The 23317-nt window shown below is 50.4% G+C and overlaps 1 protein-coding gene and 1 long non-coding RNA gene across 4 annotated transcripts; one reads left to right on the top strand and one right to left on the bottom strand.

The window, feature by feature from the left end:
* The first annotated feature begins 541 nt into the window (after window positions 1-541).
* Window positions 542-21167, top strand: LOC135255876 (ATP-dependent RNA helicase DHX15-like). Of its 3 annotated transcripts, none has more exons than XM_064337641.1 (14): window positions 542-691; window positions 2700-3042; window positions 5595-5788; window positions 6220-6379; window positions 7091-7309; window positions 7659-7826; window positions 10815-10901; window positions 11642-11791; window positions 12719-12827; window positions 13266-13457; window positions 16997-17119; window positions 18087-18277; window positions 19032-19201; window positions 20624-21167. In XM_064337641.1, exons 1-14 carry the CDS (start codon window positions 684-686, stop codon window positions 20739-20741), a joined length of 2232 nt encoding a protein of 743 aa, XP_064193711.1. In that variant the 5' UTR covers window positions 542-683; the 3' UTR covers window positions 20742-21167. The 3 variants fall into 3 exon arrangements, with proteins under 3 accessions (XP_064193711.1, XP_064193712.1, XP_064193710.1); XM_064337640.1 differs by lacking the exon at window positions 542-691 and adding an exon at window positions 707-877; XM_064337642.1 differs by lacking the exons at window positions 542-691; window positions 16997-17119; window positions 18087-18277; window positions 19032-19201; window positions 20624-21167 and adding exons at window positions 703-877; window positions 13599-14804 and having other exon boundaries at window positions 13266-13560.
* On the bottom strand, window positions 15690-16018 carry LOC135255877 (uncharacterized). Its single transcript, XR_010330305.1, has 2 exons — window positions 15806-16018; window positions 15690-15772 (listed from the first exon to the last, which is right to left on the bottom strand). It is a non-coding gene; the product is annotated as an uncharacterized LOC135255877 (long non-coding RNA).
* Window positions 21168-23317: the final 2150 nt, after the last annotated feature.

The raw sequence follows: 23317 nt of genomic DNA, 5'->3' as shown, positions 1-23317 counted from the left end.
CATGCTAATTTCTAGATCAAAGCTTGACAATCATCTGCAGACTCTCACGTTTAATAGTAGCCTATTACGTTTATCGCAAAAAATAGGCCTAGTTAGCTACATTTTTTCTTCCTTAATGTAAACAACAAATACGCAACAGACAGACTTGTGAATTCATGCAATCAGCTTTCTTGAAACATTATTAATCAAAGCTTTTCTTACAATGTCTTGAAAAAATCTCAGTGCTTCTCGTTTAATCCTAGAATCATAATCTAATCATTTATTTAGCTCTTGGACCTCCGTCTGTGAATTATTTTTGGCCTCAGTCTTGCACACAGGCTACATAAGACATTAAACAAGACTCCAAAACTGCTAAACGTTTTTAATATTATTATTATTATTATTATTATTATAGGGTATAACGGCCCACGATTATCAACTTTAATCCTGAAATTTTCAGATATTTATAATGCGCATGTCTAGTGATCCTCGGATTAGCTTCAATGCAATTCAAAACTTTATTCCGGTAGGTGGTTGGAGACATGCAACCATTTCCAAAACTACCAGATTCATTTAAACACACCACGCTATATATCTCACAGTCTCACTAAAATGATTTCCCGAACATATCATTTAGATGTATCCTTTAGCGGTCTGACTAATTTTACTTTCAATTTCTAAATGTCCACTCTTTCCTTCAAAGAATGAGGAGGTAAGTTCTTCCGGTCGCCATTTTAGCGTTGTTGCTCTTTCCTGTGTGGAAGAGCAGCGGTGTTTTGACGGAGCTAATTGTGACTTCGTATTTTAATTCTTCGTATATTTAAAACAAAATGTCCAAAAGACATAGATTAGATTTAGGAGATGACTATTCGTCTAATAAAAAGAGATCTTCTGATGGGTAAGAAAAATAACTGAATGGAACAGTGTTTTGCCTAGAGCAGTAGCTGAGCTAGCTAGCTTAAGGTAGCAGCATCAACTAGCTACTAACCTACGTAATGCTGACTGTTTCACAGCTATATACATCTTCATCAGTGTTATTTAGGTGCAACTATATAAGTAAAAAAGCATGCTTATGTATTAATCACCATAAAATTAGTAATTCATCCTAAGATACTAGTACTAGCTAGCGTCACTCATTAGGCGAGCTAACAGTAATGCACGTGGGAACATCTTGTGGCCTAACGTTAGCTAGCTTGTCTAGCTGCATTTTCGTTATGTGATGATAGGCTGACTAACGAACATATTATAAATATTGCACGTTAAATGAATCCAGCAGTGGTTTGGAGTCATTAGTCGTTTTCTTATAATGTCCAGTGCGTTTGCAGACAGATGTGCAGATGCTTCGTTCGTTTACAGTACCTAATAGGCATGACGGGTAACTTTAACGTCGGGCGTCTAATTCAAAAAAGCTTCTTTTTCATTTAGGTAAATTAGTGGCACTGTTCTACGACTATTCAGATGGATAATTTATCATCCACTTTCCAATGCTGCATAATTATTCACTCAGTCTTACTGAACTTCCCATTTTATTTTTATGTAGCCTGATGACTGTTGATTGCTTGTGACAGTGCATTGCAATGGACACTTAAAGCTTCAAATGATATATTTTAGACAGAGTAGGTTACCCACTAGTCTAGGGCTGCTAAAGTCAGCGACATTTAGCTGACATTTGTAGAAAATAAAACTGTGTATATTCGCGAAGTTAAAAGCGGGTAACTAGCGCAAGTAGTCAACCAGTACATTTTGCCGGGACATTTATTGCTGTTGGGAACAATAAAACGCGTCTTTAATGAGTTGAATCCCGTAAGCTAATTCACATCGAGCCTTTGCAGTGTTCGTTTAAAATGACCTTGGACTTTGTCGGCCGGTTAGTTAATTTGTTTTGGTCCTCAATTACCCATGACAATGCCTTCATGCAGTGCCATTTCCCGTTGTTGTTAGCATGCTAGACAGCCAGGTGCTGCGGTAGCCTACAAATGGGTTAACAGTCCCGCAGAGTGGCCTGTTGATGCTTTGACCGGCCCCTGTTAATTTTACGAAGTTTATCTTATTTTCGTTTGTTTGAGACTTTTGTTTTTGTGTGGCACACTGCTGCTACAGTAAGAGCTGTTTCCAGGGAGTCTTGATCATCTCTGCAGATGGGACCTTATGCCTATTGAGACTACCTCTTGTATAACTGCAGCAAAGTTATACTCAGCTAAAATATGCATTCACGCGCTGCGTGCGTTTTTTATTTATTACAAATAAATAAATAAAACGATAACCTGTTACACTGCAGTATTATGGAGTAAAGACTTGCACGGGCTGACCTCTCCTCTGTATTCGCTGTGTTCTTACGCGCTAGAGCCTCTGCCCTAAACCCAGTCCGCTTTTAAGGTCGTTCGCTGTATTTTCTAACCAATCACAGCGGGGAACTGTGAAACGGGGGACACAAGGAAGAGTGACGTCACAAATCCAGTATTTATTATTTTTTTTGTTGCGGGCATCAGTGCGTTAGGAAACAATGAACATCTGGCACGCAATTCGAAATCAATTAAGTTTAAATTAATTCTGAGAATGGGGGAAATGGGTAATTAGTGAATAATTAAAGTGGTCGCAATAATCATTAGTATGAATATTAATTTATAATAAGAACCTTATTAATGCCGGTAATAATATTTTTTAGAAGTCGAGTGAGGGAATGAGCCAGTTTAGATTTCCTTTTGATTTTCTGACCGCAGGAAAGATCGAGATCGAGACCGGGACGAGCGGCCCAGGGACCGGGAGCGGGACCGGGAGCGAGACCGCGACAGAGACCGGGACCGCGAGAAGGACGTGAAGCCGCCGGTCTTCGCGCTGAACGCGGGCATCGGGGGCGGGGCCTCGCTCTCGCTGAAGGCGCCGGCCATGCAGCAGCAGATTAACCCCTTCACCAACCTGCCGCACACGCCGCGCTTCTACGAGATCCTGAAGAAGCGGCTGCAGCTGCCCGTGTGGGAGTACCGCGAACGCTTCGCCGACATCCTCAACCGCCACCAGAGCTTCGTCCTGGTGGGAGAGACCGGCTCCGGCAAGACCACACAGGTAGGGCCCGCCACACCGCTACCTTACCCCTCACCTTACCCCTTACCTTACTTTACCCATCACCTTACTGACATTACCATACCTTACTGACATTACCATACCTTACTGACATTACCTTACCTTACTGACATTACCTTACCCCTTACCTTACTGACATTACCTTACCTTACCCCTTACCTTACTGACATTACCTTACCTTACCCCTTACCTTACTGACATTACCATACCTTACCCCTTACCTTACTGACATTACCATACCTTACTGACATTACCATACCTTACTGACATTACCTTACCTTACTGACATTACCTTACCTTACTGACATTACCTTACCTTACCCCTTACCTTACTGACATTACCTTACCTTACTGACATTACCTTACCCTTCCTTTCTGACATTACTTACCTTCCCTTACCTTACTGACATTACCTTACCTTACCCCTTACCTTACTGACATACCATACCTTACCCCCTTACCTTACGACATTACCATACTACCTACCTTACTGACATTACCTTACCTTACCCCTTACCTTACTGACATTACCTTACCTTACCCCTTACCTTACTGACATTACCTTACCTTACCCTACCTTACTGACATACCATACCTTACCCCTTACCTTACTGACATTACCATACCTTACCCCTTACCTTACTGACATTACCATACCTTACCCCTTACCTTACTGACATTACCATACCTTACCCCTTACCTTACTGACATTACCTTACCTTACCCCTTACCTTACCCCTTACCTTACTGACATTACCATACCTACCTTATCTACTGACATTACCTTACCTTACCCCTTACCTTACTGACATTACCTTACCTTACCCCTTACCTTACTGACATCACCATACCTTACCCCTTACCTTACTGACATCACCATACCTTACCCCTTATCTTACCCCTTACCTTACTTGTTTAGCAGGTGTCTGGCAGTGTGTGTTTGTTTATTAGTAGTCTCTCAGTGTGTGTTTCTGTAATTTAGTCTCTCAGTGTGTGTTTGTTTATTAGCAGTCTCTCAGTGCAGTGCGCGGTGTGTTTGTTTAGCAGGGCTCATGATTATTTAAATCTGTGTGGAAGCTGCTTGTGTTTACTCATGACTTATTTAATGGGCCTGCTTGTGTCAGAGCTGTGCGGCTCCCCGGCCGTTTATTTTAACCCCCCCCCCCCCAGGGTCAGCTCCTGCGCCCCCCCCCCCCCCCCCCCCAGGGTCAGCTCCTGCGCGTCTCGTCTGACGTACAAGTCGATTAAACTCTGTTTGCCGGGCCGGGTTTTAAATATTTCATGTGACTGAGCGTGTTTATAGGGAGCTGATTTTATCGTTCTGAGCGTGGGTCGCCGGTGGTGTCTTTTCTTTCGCCATCTGTAGGTTGGATCTGAATTTGTTCTGTTTCAGCGATGTAATCTGGGAACAGTTTGCCCCCCTCCCCCCCGTTATAGAATTATGATGATACACCAAAATTGAGGTTTGGTTTTGACTTCATCGTTGAATACGTATTCAGTACAGCAGAAAAAAATTGAATGCAAAATGTGAAATTGCTTTTCATTTATTATGAAAAGTGGCCGTAAATTTTTGCCGAACAATAAAAGGCATGTTAGCACCGGGTCATCTGGGGGAACTTAGAGTTTTGAGTTTATTTTGCCCAAAAAACAATTATACCGTGTGTGAAAGCAAGGCCAGAATTGCTGGGTCCACTGTGCCTGTTGAGCCAGACGTTCTTACAGCGTTAGATTCTCTGCGTTTCTCTCCCCGGTGGTCAGCAGTCACTGCTCTGCGCTTCTGCTTTTAAGAGTCTTCCGTCTCCGTGGTTTTATTGGCCCACACAACCCAAGCTTTGATGTGTTCGTTCCCTTAACCTTTGACCTTTACTCGTCAAACCAGACTGAGCTGTGACACATCCGTCTGTCCTCATCATTGGTGACTGAGCAGTGACTCCTCATTGGTGACTGAGCAGTGGCTCCTCATTGGTGACTGGGCAGTTACTCCTCATTGGTGACTGTGCAGTTACTCATCATTGGTGACTGTGCAGTTACTCATCATTGGTGACTGTGCAGTGGCTCCTCATTGGTGACTGGGCAGTTACTCATCATTGGTGACTGTGCAGTTACTCATCATTGGTGACTGTGCAGTGGCTCCTCATTGGTGACTGGGCAGTTACTCCTCATTGGTGACTGTGCAGTTACTCCTCATTGGTGACTGTGCAGTTACTCCTCATTGGTGACTGTGCAGTGGCTCCTCATTGGTGACTGAGCAGAGCCCCGCCCCCCTCTCCTCATTGGTGACTGAGCAGAGCCCCGCCCCCCTCTCCTCATTGGTGACTGAGCAGAGCCCTGCTCCCCTCTCCTCATTGGTGACTGAGCAGAGCCCTGCCCCCCTCTCCTCATTGGTGACTGAGCAGAGCCCCGCCCCCCTCTCCTCATTGGTGACTGAGCAGAGCCCCGCCCCCCTCTCCTCATTGGTGACTGAGCAGAGCCCCCCCCCCCTCTCCTCATTGGTGACTGAGCAGTGACTACACCCCTCTCTCTCCTGCCTGTAGATCCCGCAGTGGTGTGTGGACATGGTGAGGGCGCTGCCGGGGCCCAAGAGGGGCGTGGCCTGCACGCAGCCCCGGAGGGTGGCGGCCATGAGCGTGGCGCAGAGGGTGGCGGACGAGATGGACGTCATGCTGGGACAGGAAGTGGGCTACTCCATCCGGTTCGAGGACTGCAGCAGCGCCAAGACCATCCTGAAGTGAGTACCCTTCTGCTGGGGGGGGGGCCCTGCTGTCCCTCCCCAGCCTGAGAATGCGGAGTGTGTACGGGAGGCAGTGTGGCATTATGGGTAAGGAGCAGAGTGCAAAAGTGCTTGGTGTGTGCGTGCGTGTGTGTGTCTGTGTCTGTGTGTGTGTGTGCGTGTGCGTGTGTCTGTGTGTGCGTGTGTGTGCATGTGTGTGCGTGTGTGTGTGTGTGCGTATGTGTGTGCGTATGTGTGTGCGTATGTGTGTGCGTATGTGTGTGTGTGTGTGTGCATGTGTGCGCTTGTGTGCGCGTGTGCGCATTTAGGTATGTTTAGGGACTGAATGGCTCAGTGCTGGGTTGATCCCGCGCAGTTTGCGTTTTTCCCCCGTACGCGCGGTGATTGGCCGACCCTGACCCCGCCCCGCCCCCGCCCCGCCCCGGCAGGTACATGACGGACGGCATGCTGCTGCGGGAGGCGATGAACGACCCGCTGCTGGAGCGCTACGGCGTGATCATCCTGGACGAGGCGCACGAGCGCACGCTGGCCACCGACATCCTGATGGGCGTGCTGAAGGAGGTGGTGCGGCAGAGAGCCGACCTCAAGGTCCGCCCCGCCCCCCCGCCGCCTCCCCCCACCCCCTCTCCTCCCCTCATTCTGCCCCCGCCCCCCGCCTCTCCTCTCCTCTCCTCATCCCTCCACCTCTCCTCCCCTCTCTTCATCCCCTCACTCAGAGAACACACCTGACTCACAGAGAACACACCTGACTCACAGAGAACACACCTGACTCACAGAGAACACACCTGACTCACAGAGAACACACCTGACTCACAGAGAACACACCTGACTCAGAGAACACACCTGACTCTCACAGAGAACACACCTGACTCACACAGAACACACCTGACTCACACAGAACACACCTGACTCACAGAGAGAACACACCTGACTCACAGAGAGAACACACCTGACTCACAGAGAACACACCTGACTCACAGAGAACACACCTGACTCACAGAGAGAACACACCTGACTCACAGAGAGAACACACCTGACTCACAGAGAGAACACACCTGACTCACAGAGAACACACCTGACTCACAGAGAACACACCTGACTCACAGAGAACACACCTGACTCACAGAGAACACACCTGACTCACAGAGAACACACCTGACTCACAGAGAACACACCTGACTCGCCCAGAGAACACACCTGACTCGCCCAGAGAACACACCTGACTCGGGCGCTGATGCATGCTGGGGGAGGAGCTTTGCTTTGTGACGTTTCTGGACGTGTCCCCCCCGCCCCCCCCAGGTGATTGTGATGAGCGCCACGCTGGACGCAGGGAAGTTCCAGGTGTATTTCGACAGCTGCCCCCTGCTGACCATCCCGGGACGCACGCACCCCGTGGAGATCTTCTACACCCCCGAGCCCGAGCGGGACTACCTGGAGGCAGCCATCCGCACCGTCATCCAGATCCACATGTGTGAGGAGGAGGAGGGCGACGTGCTGCTCTTCCTCACCGGCCAGGAGGTACTGCCCCTCGCATGCTAGCACGCCCGCTCTCTCTCTCTCTCTCTCTTTCTGTTCCTCTCTCTCTCCCCTCCTCTCTCTCTCTCTCTCTCTCTGTTCCTCTCTCTCTCTCTCTCTCTCTCTCTCTCTGTCCCCCTCTCCCCCTCTCTCTCTCTCTCTCTCCCTCTCTCTAGTGTGACAGAGGGAGGGAGGGAGCGATAGAGAGACAGAGAGAATGAGGGTGTGTGTAGACGGCTGGGTGACTCTGTATGTGACTGCACCCTCGGCTTGAACCCCCGCCCGGGGCGGGAACCAGGCCTGACTGCCACCCCCCCGGCTCTGACTGACGCAACCCCCCTCCCCCCTTCAGGAAATTGACGAGGCCTGTAAGCGGATAAAGAGGGAGATCGATGACCTGGGCCCTGAGGTGGGCGACATCAAAATCATCCCGCTGTACTCCACCCTGCCCCCCCAGCAGCAGCAGCGCATCTTTGAGCCGCCCCCCCCGAGGAAGCCCAGCGGAGCCATCGGCAGGAAGGTACGGCCCGCCCTCTACTGCCCCCTACTGCCCTATACTGCCGCTCTACTGCCACCTACTGCCCCCTACTGCCTCTATACTGCCCCTCTACTGCCCCCTACTGCCTCTATACTGCCGCTCTACTGCCCTTCTGAACGTCCCGTTTCGCTCCGGCCTTGTCCCAGGCGGGTCACTTCTTTTTGTGGCGGAGAACGACTCGTGCTGTCCTCAAGCGCTCCTCTGGTATGAGCCAATCAGAGTGCTCTCGCTAGCCAGCAGACCCAGGCACTCACGTCACACCCCCCCATTATTAGCTTAATTAGGTTACATTCAGGTGACGTGCTGACATCGTGCAGCGAATGGCTCTCAGCGGTTTGTGGTGTGATGCTCCTCTCGTTCAGAATTAGCAGCGCGGGGCCGAGCGGGGGGGCTGTGAAACCTGGAATTTAAATAATTTAAATGATTCCACAGTGAGTCAGCACGGTGCTCTCACACAGGGCCGAAGACTTTGAAGAGCTGCTTTTTGTTTGGAGTGTTTTCTCCAAAATTCCAAGCCGGTGTTCTAGAACTCCACTGCGGGCAGCCGCCAGCGGCGACTGTGACATCAGCATTAGAATGTTCCGTTCGGAACGTTGTAATCACGTAACTGTGATGTCACACCTCAGAGGGTTAAAAGGGAAGTCTGAGTACTGTTGAGGAAGTGTGACTGTCGAACGAGCAGGGGGTAAAAGCGTCATTTCGGAAGTGTCCTGCATGCTTCACTAAGAGCAGCAATCAAGCTCATGGTCAGGATGCTCTTAGGAAAGAGCTTCCCCTTCAGTCTGAGTGCTGGGGGTGATGCTGACTCTCCTAGTGACTGTCCACAGACAAAGGGAGTTCTGATTTCCCTTTCCAAGTGTCTGCGGATTTATTTATTTATTTATTTATTTATTTATTTACGCATTGTTGGCCTGCAGAATTAGTGTGAAAATGCAGCGCAGAAACATTTTTGCAGTAGCTCTTTGAAAGCCGTTGACGCTGCCTGTCATTTTTTAGATCTTTTAATTTTAGGTGCTGGAATCTTTAATTATCGTCCCTCGTTCCGCGTCGCCGTGGAAAATTGATGCGATTGATTCATCCTTTAGAATCTTTGCGCTTTTGCTGCGTTTGTTGAGCGAACGCGGATATCGATTTAAAAAGGGGCTGCAAATGCAGGGCGGTCAGATGGGCTGAATTTAAATTAACCGAGAGAGAGGGAGGGAGAGAGAGAGGGGGAGGGAGAGGGGAGGAGAGAGAGAGAGGGAGTGAGAGGGAGAGGGAGAGGGAGGAGTGAGAGTGAGAGTGAGAGTGAGGGAGAGAGATGGAGAGAGAGAGAGAGAGAGGAGGAGGGAGGGAGAAGGAGAGGAGAGAGAGAGAGGGAGAGAGGGAGGGAGAGAGAGAGAGAGGGCGAGAAGTGAGAGAGAGAGAGAGAGAGAGGTGAGAGAGAGAGAGAGAGAGAGAGAGAGAGGGAGGGAGGGAGGGGAGAGAGGGAGTAGAGGGAGAGGGAGAGAGAGAGAGGGAGGGAGGAGGGAGAGAAGGGAGGGAGAGGGAGAGAGGGAGGAGAGAGAGAGAGGGAGGGAGAGGAGAGAGAGAGAGGGAGGGAGGGAGGGAGGGAGAGGAGGAGGGAGGAGGGAGGAGGGAGAGGGAGAAGGAGAGGGAGAGAGTAGTCTGAACGCACAGGTCAAATCTCCCAGCTGCCCTTCCTGTAGAATTTGGCCGTTATTATGGATGAAGCCACAGGGGTAATGGCTGGGGAGCTGTGCCTGCAGCTGTGAGGGTTGCAGGTTTGACTCCCAGGGAGGCTGTTCCTGCTGTGCTCTTGAGAAAAGCCCCTTCACCTTGAGAAATATCCAGCTGTGTGAAAGGGATTGTGTTTTAAAGACTCTTGTTCTGTGCGTTTCCTGAATGCCTGAACTCTGTATGTAGATCAGCGGGGGGGGCTGATTGCCATTTGGACAGGCACCCCCTAAAAAACCTTCAAGGAGCCCCCCCAGTAAAAACCCACGCTGTAAGTGGCTGATTAGGACCAATCATTGTGCTTTACCGTGGAGAGCAAAGCCGTTTCATTGGTTCAGACGAGCACATGATGGCTGCAGCTACTCCCTTCCTACGGGTTAATGAAGCCTCATTCTCATCTCTGAGCTGTGAGAGTGCTCTTCTAGTTAAAAGTGTCGAAAGTGTATTATTATTAAATATAATATTATATTTCTGTATATATATTTTAAATCAAGCTGTGATTTAAAACCAAGATGACAGCCCCACTCACTCTCATCGTCTCTCTGATGCGTTTCTGAACGTCAGTACAGTGCAGAGAAACGGTTTGGCGCTGGGAATCGGTGGTTTATGGGCCTCCTGTGCAGGTGGCGTGTGGCTGGAGGTGGGGATGTATGGGAAATGCAGTTATTTAAGGGTTTATTTTCCTGTAGCTTTGCATCCTGCTCTTCTCCCTGAACAGCTGCTTTGATTCATCGCTGTCTGAGTTCGTGAGGGGACTGAGTCTGCATGTCCTGCTGCTACACACACACACACACACACTCACTCACGCGCACACACACACACACACACTCACACACACCCACTCACACACTCACACACACACACTCACACACATATACACACACTCACACACACACACCCACTCACACACACACACACCCACTCACACACACACACACACACACACACACACACACACTCACACACACACACACACACACTTTCTCTTCTGACACACACAGCAGAACGACACACACACACACACACACACTGCCTGTCTGCTGAATGAGAGTGAGTGTGCTAAATCTGTAACAGGCTCTGCACATGTATGGGACGCACACACACACACTCACACACACACACACACACACACACTGCCGTGGGAGTTTTTATTCCGTCGGTTTCCCATAAGGCCGTGCGTTACGGGGTGTGTGAGCTGGGCTGGCGGCTCTCCTTCCGGAAGCTTCCGTGAACCCCGTGCTGCTCGTTTCGCAGGTGGTGGTGTCCACCAACATCGCCGAGACGTCGCTGACCATCGACGGCGTGGTGTTCGTGATCGACCCCGGGTTCGCCAAGCAGAAGGTGAGCTCCCCTTGCCCGTCTCTCTCTCTCTCTTTCTCCCTCTCTCCCTCCCTTTCTCCCTGTCTCTCTCTCCCTCTTTCCTTCCCTTTCTCCCTGTCTCTGTCTTTCTCTCTCTCTCTCCCCAGCTCTCTCCCTGTTTCTCTCTCTGTCTCTCTTTCTCTCTCTTTCACTCCCTCTCCCCACCTCTCTCTCTCCGTACCTGTTCCTTGCCCAGTCCCTGATAAATGTTCACAGTGTGACAGCACAGGAGATGGAAAATGTGCTTATTTATTCTTCCACCATTTTGAAAGCCCCCCACAGACAAATCGCTCAGTGGGATTTGTGGTCTTTCTTATCACAGCCTGGACAAAATGGCGGCGTCTTTCAAAAAGAAGCGGTTTTATCTCTCTCCAGTTTTGGGAGCCCCCTCCCTCCTCAAACAAATGGGAAAAGTTACATCTGGCAGAACCAGCACTGGTGTCCCTGCTGGGATGGGGGTTAGTCAATGAGCACTGATGGCCAGAGCCAAAATGGCATCTGCTCTCTCAGAAGCTGTGTTCTTTAGTCAGCAGGAGTGGCAGTCTTAATCTTGCAGAGCCAAAATGGCGCCCTTTCTGGTCTGAGTTGTTCTGTGAACACTGATGGGATTGCTCGTATGGCCGAGCCGAAATGGCGTCCTCGCCGTGCCCCAGTTGCTTGTTAACTCCTGGTGAACGGGGACACTGACTCGCCGCGGTCCTCCTCCACCCCCCCCCCCCCAGGTGTACAACCCGCGCATCCGGGTGGAGTCGCTGCTCGTTACCGCCATCAGCAAAGCGTCGGCTCAGCAGCGGGCGGGGCGCGCAGGCCGGACACGCCCGGGGAAGTGCTTCCGCCTCTACACCGAGAAGGCCTACAAGACCGAGATGCAGGCGAGTCTCTCTCCTTTATTCACCTGCCCCTTTATTCATCTGTTCATCTGTTTATCTGTTCATCTATTCTTCTGTTCTTGTGTTCATGTATTCATTTATTCATCTGTTCTTGTATTTTGTTCATGTATTCATCTGTTCATTCATTTATTAATCTAGTCATCTGTTCAGTTATTCATGCATTCACAGCTCCGTTACATCACGTCACATTCCATTCCATTACCTGTTTCCATAGCGCCCACAGTTTCCGGGGCCTATGGGATGCCTCCCTACGACGGCACGGCTTCGCTCGTAGCGTTAGCGTTAGCTCTAGCGGTCGCGTTCGAGCCGCGATCAGTGCAGCTTCCTGCGAGCGGCTTTGGCTGCTAAATCGCAATTTGCGCACACAGGACACTGCAAGTGCTTATTTAAAGGGAATCGGCGTAATGCTGAGAGCAGAATAAGGACAAATAGAACGCAACAAAAAAGAGAAAGGAAAGCAATAAAAAGCGGTGTTAGTGCTGCACTACTCCGTAATCAAATCCAGTGTTTAAGTACAGCAAACCAGGAAAAACAGACTAATGGCGCTCGGTCCGTTCATCTGGAACAGGGCGATCGCTGGATAGATTACTTCACTTATTCACTTAACTACCGGCCTGCACTTCACTGGAGGACTGAGCGTCACGTAGGTTAAGAGAAGCTCCTCACTTCGCTGAATATTTCAGTAATCTACTCTGAGCAGTGCGATGGTGGTCCTTCTTCTCTGTGTATTTTAATCAAACATCCGAGCACATTGAAAATGGAGGGAAATCATTCCTTATAGGGGAACAACTCCTCTCCTGGCACGATGGCGGAGGTTGTGTTCCAGGGCTCTTGTGCTCTGTTTTATATGGACAAAGTGAAAAACAATTTATATTCATTCACATTAACGCCCCCTTATTTTTTTAACAGGACAACACGTACCCTGAGATCCTGCGCTCGAACCTGGGCTCGGTGGTCCTGCAGCTGAAGAAGCTGGGCATCGATGACCTGGTGCACTTCGACTTCATGGACCCCCCCGGTGGGTAACACACGCTGGCCCACGAGCCTGTGGAGGGGGGGGGGGCGGGCGGGTAGCAGGCTGCTGATGGGGTGAATTGGTTTGGGGACATTTGTCCCCCGTCCTGGCAGAGCGGCACGTTTAAAGCCCGCAGATCGAGGAGCCTGGCGTTCCTTCAGCCCCTCGTCCCATTGGCTGCTCTCTGTCGGACAGAAGCGTTCGGTGTGGGGGTAACTTTCCTTGGGCTGAGTTTGGTGTGTTACAGTGGGAGCTGTGTGTGGCGTAGGTGTGTGGTATTGGGTGTTGCCCCTCCCCACCCCACCCAAACCACTGAGGGGGGCTCATTTGTGGCCACACCACGGGAGGGGGGGGGGCTCATTTGTGTGCTGTAAGGAAAGTCGAGCTGTCTAAAAAGGAAGATGTTAACAAGACACTACTCCTTATCCCCCCCCCCCCCAGCTCCGGAGACGCTGATGCGGGCGCTGGAGCTGCTGAATTACCTGGCGGCGCTGAACGATGACGGGGACCTGACGGAGCTGGGCTCCATGATGGCCGAGTTCCCGCTGGACCCGCAGCTCGCCAAGATGGTCATCGCCAGCTGCGAGTTCAACTGCTCCAACGAGATCCTGTCCATCACCGCCATGCTGTCAGGTAACGCCCGGGCCAGCGCCACGGCAACCGCCCGCGTCCCGCTGTTACCGAGCGCCGGGCGCCACGGCAACCGCCCGAGTTCCGCTGTTACCGAGCGCCGGGCGTCACGGCGACCCGCCAGTCGCTGTTACGAGCGCAGAGCGCACGGCAACCGCCCGAGTTCCGCTGTTACCGAGCGCAGGGCGCCACGGCAACCGCCCGAGTTCCGCTGTTACCGAGCGCCGGGCGTCACGGCAACCGCCTGAGTTCCGCTGTTACCGAGCGTCGGGCGTCACGGCAACCGCCCGAGTTCCGCTGTTACCGAGCGCAGGGCGTCATGGCGACCGCCCGAGTTCCGCTGTTACCGAGCGCCGGGCGTCACGGCGACCGCCTGCCTCTTACAGCCAGAGTTCCGCTCGTGCTGCACGCATCTCTATGGCGACGACTAGCCACGTTTACAACCAACGTTCTGTTGCCATGCACACCATGGCAACCAACAGTCTTAAAATTTGTGTCTTCTGTTCATCCTGTTAAGGCTCTGTTCTAGTGTATGGATGGGCCCCATGGTCTGGTATCTGTTAGGGCTCTGTTCCAGTGTGTGGATGGGCCCCATGGTCTGGTATCTGATAAGGCTCTGTTCCAATGTGTGGATGGGCCCCATGGTCTGGTATCTGTTAAGGCTCTGTTCCAGTGTGTGGATGGGCCTCATGGTCTGGTATCTGTTAAGGCTCTGTTCCAGTGTGTGGATGGGCCCCATGGTCTGGTATCTGTTAAGGCTCTGTTCCAGTGTGTGGATGGGCCCCATGGTCTGGTATCTGTTAAGGCTCTGTTCCAGTGTGTGGATGGGCCCCATGGTCTGGTATCTGATAAGGCTCTGTTCCAATGTGTGGATGGGCCCCATGGTCTGGTATCTGTTAAGGCTATGTTCCAGTGTGTGGATGGGCCCCATGGTCTGGTACCTGTTAAGGCTCTGTTCCAGTGTGTGGATGGGCCCCATGGTCTGGTATCTGTTAAGGCTCTGTATTAGTGTGAGTTTCCTAAGACAGTAATCTCTAGGAAGGTTCAGCATTGAGCAGAACGATGTGGAGAAAGTAGGAATAAAAAATAAATAAAGAATAAAAAGTTTGTCCACCAGAAGACCTTTTCCGGCGTTGGTGTTGAGGTGAATGGGCTCTTTGCCACAGACTAACCTTTATAATGGCAGACTGATGGAGTATCAGACCAGAGCCTTTTCTGACCGCATCGATGCCGCAGAATGAAGTGTAACGGAGGGAGGGGCTAAAGACAGGCCATCGTCAGCAGGGAATGCTGGGTAATGAGCTTAGTGATTTTGAAAGGAGGAAGAACGGGTGAGAATAGGAAAGGAAATCACGCTAAAAGCTTCTCTCTCACTCTCTCTCTCTCTCTCTCTCTCTCTCACTCTCTCTCTCTCTCTCTCTCTCTCTCTCTCTCTCTCTCTCTCTCTCTCTCTCTCATCACACGCTCGACCCTGCTTGCGGATCTGGTGCCCGGGGTTCCGATTCGCCCCCAGTCGAGTAGCGTTTTCGAGAACGTTGCGCTGGGTTAGCGCGCGGGTCCTGTCGCTCGCTCTTAAACCTGGAGCCTGTTTTGGGGGGGTCCTTTAACGTTCAGCTGCCGGGCAGGGCGGGTTCCAGGGATGTAGATTTTACTGGATTAATCAGGAAATGTGTGTCTGGGGGCCACTACAATTCGGCTTTTAAAATCTTTCCCGCTGTTCCCCTGGGGGGGTGGGGGGGGGAGGGGGAGGGGGAGGGGGAGGGGAGTGCGGACACACTTGCCGTTTGTGCCAAAGTCTCCGCCTGATTGGCTGTAACATTTAGCCCCTGAAAATGGGAGCAGTCATTTCCTGGTTACTATGGGACAAATCACATCCCTGATTTTTACATCATGTGCATAAAAGGCATTGGATCAAGGTTTTTAAAAATGTCGTGTCTGAGAGAAAACCAGCCAAGTAGTTTCTCATTCTGTGGGATTTAATGGTGGAGCAGCAGCGCTCTTCATGACTGACCAGCGGGCTCCTGCTGTGACAGAGAGATTTCAGCTCCTCCCATCATTAGGACTGAAACTGGCAACCTAGAAGGTCAGTTCTGCAGAGAAATGCCAACAGCAGTGTTCTTACTGCCTGGAAACAGCTCTTACTGTAGCAGTGATGGGCCTTACTGTTTGAGAACAGCTCTTACAGAGATGGGTCTTACTATTTGAGAACAGCTCTTACAGTGATGGGTCTTACTATTTGAGAACAGCTCCTACAGTGATGGGCCTTACTGTTTGAGAACAGCTCTTACAGATATGGGTCTTACTGTTTGAGAACAGCTCTTACTGTTGCAGAGATGGGCCTACTTTTGAACAGTCTTCAGAGATGGCCTACTGTTTGAGAACAGCTCTTACTGTAGCAGAGATGGGCCTTACTGTTTGAGAACAGCTCTTACTGTAGCAGAGATGGGCCTTACTGTTTGAGAACAGCTCTTACTGTAGCAGAGATGGGCCTTACTGTTTGAGAACAGCTCCTACTGTAGCAGAGATGTGCCTTACTGTTTGAGAACAGCTCTTACTGTAGCAGGGATGGGTCCTACTGTTTGAGAACAGCTCTTACTGTAGCAGTGATGGGTCCTACTGTTTGAGAACAGCTCTTACTATAGCAGTGATGGGTCTTGCCAGAAACTGGTCAGCAGATTCTCAGAGGTGCGGTTTGTGGAGATGTGACGTATTTGACGCACGGCCTTCTCTCACTATTAGTCAACACCCCTGTGCATCATAATTTTCCTTTGAATCAGCTTAGACCCGCCTTTACTGAGCTCATGTGATTGGCTGGGTGATAGGTGCTGTTTCCCAGGAAGTGGGCGTTGGTTCTGTCTCAGGAGCGGGTTGCTTTAGCCCGTGTGTTTGTAACGAGGCTCACCCCATCAGTCCTGTCACAGCTAGAGGCCGCTGGTCAGCGAAGCTTCACAGCATTTCCCTCTAACTGGGTCCGGTTTCGCGATGCAGGGCTACCGAGTTAGCCGGATACCTGTGCTGAGTAAGACCCGGGACGGCTCCCGCGTGGGGAGCACGGACTGAATGTGGAAAGAGCGGTTCCAGGTTATCCCGCTAGCTCGGTGATCCTGCTTCGGGACACACCCCCCCCGAAGCTGTGTGACCGCTGTTGCTCCTCTTCGTTTTTTGGAGGGAGGAAGGGTGCTGTCGGAGCCTGTCTTTCAGCATCCCAAGGGATCGGGGGGCGGGGGAGGGGGAGGGGGAGGGGGGAGGGGGGGGTCATATTTATTTTGCTGTGTGAGGAGACTGGATGCCCTTGTTAACGTTTTGCAGTTGTGTAAACGCTCTTGTCTTCCAGATGTGGTTAGGTGTTGAAGTAGTAGGCAGTTGACCAAGCAGTCGGGAGAGGCCGTCATGTGACCCCTGCCCCGCCCCGCCCTGCCCCGCCCAGCCCCGCCATATGCTCAGTGATGTGATGTAGCTGCTAGGCCTTGTTCCCAGTGTGTGTGAATGGTTGACTCATCCGTTTGGGCGTCGGTGTTGGGGCCCAAACCAACCCTGTTCAGTCCCGCAGTGCTTCGTTCGCCCCACCGAGGCCAAGAAGGCCGCCGACGAGTCCAAGATGAGGTTCGCTCACATAGACGGAGATCACCTGACTCTGCTCAACGTCTACCACGCCTTCAAACAGAGTGAGTGTGTGTGTGTGTGTGTGTGTGTGTGTGTGTGTGTGTGCAGAGATCACCTGACTCTGCTCAACGTCTACCACGCCTTCAAACAGAGTGAGTGAGTGTGTGTGTGTGTGTGTGAGAGTGTGGTGTTTGTGTGTGTGTGTGTGTGAGTGTGAGTGTGTGTGATGTGAGTGAGTGTGAGTGTGAGTGTGAGTGTGGGGTGAGTGAGTGTGTGTGTGTGTGTGTGTGTGATGTGTGTGCAGAGGAGATCACCTGACTCTGCTCAACATCTACCACGCCTTCAAACGGAGTGAGTGTGTGTGTGAGTGTGTGTGTGTGAGAGTGTGTGTGTGTGTGCAGAGAAGGAGATCACCTGACTCTGCTCAACGTCTACCACGCCTTCAAACAGAGTGAGTGTGTGAGTGTGTGAGTGTGTGAGTGTGTGAGTGTGCAGAGAAGGAGATCACCTGACTCTGCTCAACGTCTACCACGCCTTCAAACAGAGTGTGTGTGTGTGTGTGTGAGTGTGAGTGTGTGTGCAGAGAAGGAGATCACCTGACTCTGCTCAACGTCTACCACGCCTTCAAACAGAGTGAGTGTGTGTGAGAGGTTGTGTGTGTGTGTGTGTGTGTGTGTGTGCGCAGAGAAGGAGATCACCTGACTCTGCTCAACGTCTACCACGCCTTCAAACAGAGTGAGTGTGTGTGTGTGTGTGTGTGTGTGTGTGTGTGCAGAGGAGATCACCTGACTCTGCTCAACGTCTACCACGCCTTCAAACAGAGTGAGTGAGTGAGTGAGTGAGTGAGTGAGTGAGTGAGTGAGTGAGTGAGTGAGTGAGTGAGTGAGTGAGTGAGTGAGTGAGTGAGTGAGTGAGTGAGTGAGTGAGTGAGTGAGTGAGTGAGTGAGTGAGTGAGTGTGCATGTTTTCGTGTGTCTGAGGCTCTTCTCTGGGTGGTTGTGGAGCCCTAACCCCCTGACCCTCTCCACAGATCACGAGTCAGTGCAGTGGTGCTATGATAACTTCGTAAACTACCGTTCGCTGATGTCGGCCGATAACGTTCGGCAGCAGCTCTCCAGGATCATGGACCGCTTCAACCTGCCCCGCCGCAGCACCGAGTTCACCAGCCGCGACTACTACATCAACATCCGCCGCGCACTGGTCACCGGCTTCTTCATGCAGGTAGGACCTCACCCCTACTGTAGGACCTCACCCTTACTGTAGGACCTCACCCCTACTGTAGGACCTCACCCCTACTGTAGGACCTCACCCTTACCTTAGGACCTCACCCCTACTGTAGGACCTCACCCTTACTGTAGGACCTCACTTTCACTGTAGGACCTCACTCTTACTGTAGGACCTCACCCTTACTGTAGGACTTCACCTTACTGTAGGACCTCACTCTTACTGTAGGACCTCACTCTTACTGTAGGACCTCACCCTTACTGTAGGACCTCACCCCTACTGTAGGACCTCACCCCTACTGTAGGACCTCACCCTTACTGTAGGACCTCACTCTTACTGTAGGACCTCACCCCTACTGTAGGACCTCACCCTTACTGTAGGACCTCACCCCTACTGTAGGACCTCACCCTTACTGTAGGACCTCACCCCTACTGTAGGACCTCACCCTCACTGTAGGACCTCACCCCTACTGTAGGACCTCACCCTCACTGTAGGACCTCACCCTTACTGTAGGACCTCACTCTGACTGTAGGACCTCACCCTTACTGTAGGACCTCACTCTTACTGTAGGACCTCACTCTTACAGTAGGACCTCACCCTTACTGTAGGACCTCACCCTTACTGTAGGACCTCACCCTTACTGTAGGACCTCACTCTGACTGTAGGACCTCGCTCTTACAGGTAAGCGAGTGAGTGAGTAAGCGTGTCTTTGCAGTTTAATATGTGATGCAATTCCTCTCTCTTCCTGCAGGTGGCACACTTGGAGCGCACTGGACACTACCTGACGGTGAAGGACAACCAGGTGGTACAGCTGCACCCCTCCACTGTCCTGGACCACAAGCCTGAGTGGGTTCTCTACAACGAGTTCGTCCTCACCACCAAGAACTACATCCGCACCTGCACCGACATCAAACCAGAGTGGTGCGTCTTCGCCTCTCCCAAACAGTCTTTGCACATGCTCACTCTGAACCAGCAGGGGTGAGGTCTGCTCCTGACCAATCAGAAAACACTGCTCTCACCCAGAGCCAGAGGTCCTGTGTGGGATTTGAGCACAAACATCAAGAGCAGTTTGCACTCTGACAGCTTATAGCAGGAACCTAAGAGAACAGGCCATTCAGCCCATCTAGAACATAAGAACATAAGAACACACAATGAGGAGAACAGGCCATTCAGCCCATCTAGAACATAAGAGCATAAGAACACACAATGAGGAGAACAGGCCATTCAGCCCATCTAGAACATGAGAGCATAAGAATACACAATGAGGAGAACAGGCCATTCAGCCCATCTAGAACATGAGAACATAAGAATACACAATGAGGAGAACAGGCCATTCAGCCCATCTAGAACATGAGAACATAAGAACACACAATGAGGAGAACAGGCCATTCAGCACATCTAGAACATAAGAGCATAAGAACACACAATGAGGAGAACAGACCATTCATCCCAGTCTCTGAGAGACAAAGAGCAAAAAAACACAAAGCGACAACAGGCCATTTCAGGCCATCTAAAATGAGTATTAAATCACATTAATGAAAAAGAAGCCTTAAACATAAACCAAAAACAAATCTGAAGTGATTCAGCATCCTGAACTGAGGCGATTTAGAATACACATAAGACAGCTTCAGCCTCTGACATGAGCTATCAACACTAAGAGAACAGGCCATTCAGCCCATCTAGAACATAGACATAAGAACACACAATGAGGAGAACAGCCATTCAGCCCATCTAGAACATAAGACATAAGAACACACAATGGGAAACAGGCCATTCAGCCCATCTAGAACATAAGACATAAGAATACAAATGAGGAGAACAGGCCATTCAGCCCATCTAGAACATGAGAACATAGAATACACAATGAGGAGAACAGCCATTCAGCCCATCTAGAACATGAGAACATAAGAAACACAATGAGAGAACAGCCATTCAGCCATCTAGAACATAGAACATAAGAAACACAATGAGGAGAACAGACCATTCATCCCATTAGCTCATAGCACAGGACAGCATTCAGCATAAACAAGCTAAAACATATAAGGCCTTACATTTAGCTTTCATCGCAGAAATGTTACAATAAAACCAAACAATCTAAGTATCGTATTTAACAGGTTAAGTTAACTTACCAAAACAATCGATAGCTCTCCTGAACATCCTTTCTCCCTCCCTCCATGGCTCTCCTACTCTCCCTTCCTCTCTCCCCCTCCTGTCTCTCCTCTCCTCCTCCCCTCCCTCCTCCTCCTCCCTTTCCTCTCCCCTCCTCCCCCCCCTCCCTCCTCCCTCCCTCCCCTCTCCTCCTTCTCTCCCCTCCTTCATCCCTCCCTCCCTCTCTGTTTGCAGGCTGATTAAGATTTCCGCCCAGTACTATGAAATGAGCAACTTCCCCCAGTGTGAGGCCAAGAGGCAACTAGAGCGGATCGTCGCTAAGATGCAGACGAAAGAGTACACCCAGTACTGAGGGCCCGGGGTTCAGGGGTCAGGGGTCAGGGTTCAGGGGTCACCGTCGCCCTAACCCTCACCCTCACCCTGCTCCAGCCTTCCCAGCATTTCCTTTTCCCCTCTTTACTGTTCAGATTTCGATTATTATTATTTTTTTTATAACATTTTCTCTTCCTGTTTTTATTTGTTTTTGTTTTGTTTTGTTTTTTGTTCATTTAATAGTGTAGTATAAATAAAATTGGGGAAAAAAAAACAATGTATGAAATCTTTTGACAAGACAGTTCTGGATTTTCAGAAAGGTCTGTGACTAAGGATGCAGTTACCTGACATTATGCACGATCGTTCATGTTGATGTTGACATTCCTTTTAGAATTTGTGAACTCATTAATGAAAATGTGCACCAGTAGACATTCTCTAAGCAGAATAAAACAAGGATTGGTAACAGGTCTGCGTTGTACTGTGTATGAGTAAATCAGCTCACAATCCAGGTTGAGATCGGAGACATCACCCCGGGTTCTGAGGGGGACTCGGTTTCAGAGCCGTTTCTGAAGTTTTATTCGGTGTGAATGACCTCATTTTGGCGCATCTGAAGGCTGCTGTGGTCTGAGATTCAACGTGTCAGATCTTGAGCCCAGGAGTTCAGTGACCAGGCAGGTCTGCTCGACCAACCCTGAGCTGGCTGTTGGAGAAATGGCCGTTCCGTTTGTCAGGTGTTGCTTTGCTGCGGACGGTGTAGGCCGTACTCATCCAAGGAAACGTTCCTTTAGGTTTCTGTGTGGGAACCTGCCTGCTCTTGTCCGCTGTCGCAGTTCGGATCTGAACTGGGCCCGAGACGTCTGCGTTCTCTCTGCAGCAGTTTTGCTCTGTTTGATGGGACGTACCGCGGACCCGCACTGCTGTCCGGTGAAAATATACACAACAGAAGCACTCAGTCCGTCTGTCCCAATGAAACTTCGATTTTAATCCTTAAAATGGAGGCAAGTGTAGCAGACGTTTTAAATGTGCATTTCAAAAGGGTTTCTTTTTTTAGTGGCTGGAGATCAGTGAGAATAAATCAATGTATTTTTTAACATAGTGTTGTATAACGTGCTTGTGTAAGTATTGTATGTGTTTAAAGTGAAGGTGCTGACAGACTATAAGAATCCCTTAAACCAGCCCCCCCTCCCCCCAATCCTGGTGTCATCCACCTCTGTTTATGCTTGGGGGCTGGATTTGGAAGAATTGTTCAAAACAAACTCCGTGACAGTGGTTTAAATTCTGCCACTACTGTCCCTTTAGTGCTGGGGTGTAAAACCCCACTCCTGCAGGGGGCGCTGTGTCCGCAGGTATAACTCTAGTCCTGGGGGGTGCTTTCCTCTGTTCAGCTGGGGTACATACAGACTGGCACAGCACAGACCGTATATGCGCACTGACGGCAGTGTAGCTCGGTGGCTTTGGACCCACGCTTTGCTTTGGGTTGCCAGTTTGATCCCTGTGGGGGGAAAAGCGTCCGTGCCCTTGAGGAAGATGCCCAACCTCTGTTGCTTCCTTTAATATCCCGCTGCCAAACGGATGCTATGGTGACTTTGATAAATAGACCTGCTAGGGCAAATGAGTCCTTTGGGGGGGGGGTGGGGGGGTGTGTGGGGATATTTGAGTTGCTTGTTTTGAAGTGGGTCTCAGAGGTCTGCTCCCAGTGAAATTTGGGTAATAGGCGGTCCCTACAGGTCTGCAGTATTCACTTACTCCCTTAGAGAGCCGCGCGGTGCTCCAGCTTTCCCTGTTACTCAGCACGTAATGCATCATTTGAAGCGTTCGCTCACACCGTTACTCGCCTCACTTGGTTTCTTTATGAATAGGGCGCAGATTTTAAGGTGAAAGGAACGAAATCAGCGCGACCTGCAGGCTCTCCACAAGGGCATCGGGGAGTCTACCGCTTATTTAGACGACCGCGCAAAACCCTTAACATACCCGAGTTTAAAGCTGGCGGACGTTAGTTTTAATCGCTCGCGCGCCGTGACGACAGGAGTTTGAGTCCTCCCCGCGGTGGAACTCGGCAATACGCCGCATTTAAAGGAAACGCACTCCGCGGTTTTCGGCACGTTTAATCCGTTTACCGCGAGGGAAGACGAGTCCGGTTATTATTATTATTTTTTTGTGCGGTGTGGCTGAACGAGTGTTAAGCGGGAGAGGAAGCCCTGCAAACGGGATGATAAGCGCTTGTTCTAGAGCCTGTGTCAAAACCGCATCGTTGTGGGAAAGAGGGGAAGTTTTTTTTTGTGGGCTGGTGGACGATGGCTTTTGGGATCTGGCGAAATTAACGCGGAGGGTGTGGAATGACTTGCATAATCAGTTAAGCGTTCAGCTTTTTAGCATTAAATCACAACTGAACATCAAACAGACGCTAGAATAAGTAATCCCCCCCCCTCCCCCATTTGTCAGGTCCAGCACAATTGTGTATGTTTTTGCAAGACATATTTTTAGTAATGAACCCGCAGTGACCCCACCAGGCCAGTAGTCAACACTCTGGGCAAAATAAGAAATAAAAATTGAGTACGTGTTCAAAATTGCTTAAAAAATAAACCATAAAATCACAGTTCATAAGCCTTTTATCTA

This window comes from Anguilla rostrata, chromosome 5 (assembly GCF_018555375.3).
Source record: "Anguilla rostrata isolate EN2019 chromosome 5, ASM1855537v3, whole genome shotgun sequence".
Lineage (NCBI taxonomy): Eukaryota > Metazoa > Chordata > Actinopteri > Anguilliformes > Anguillidae > Anguilla > Anguilla rostrata.
Note: the sequence above shows the minus strand (reverse complement) of the source record. Positions and strands in the feature narration are given on the sequence as shown.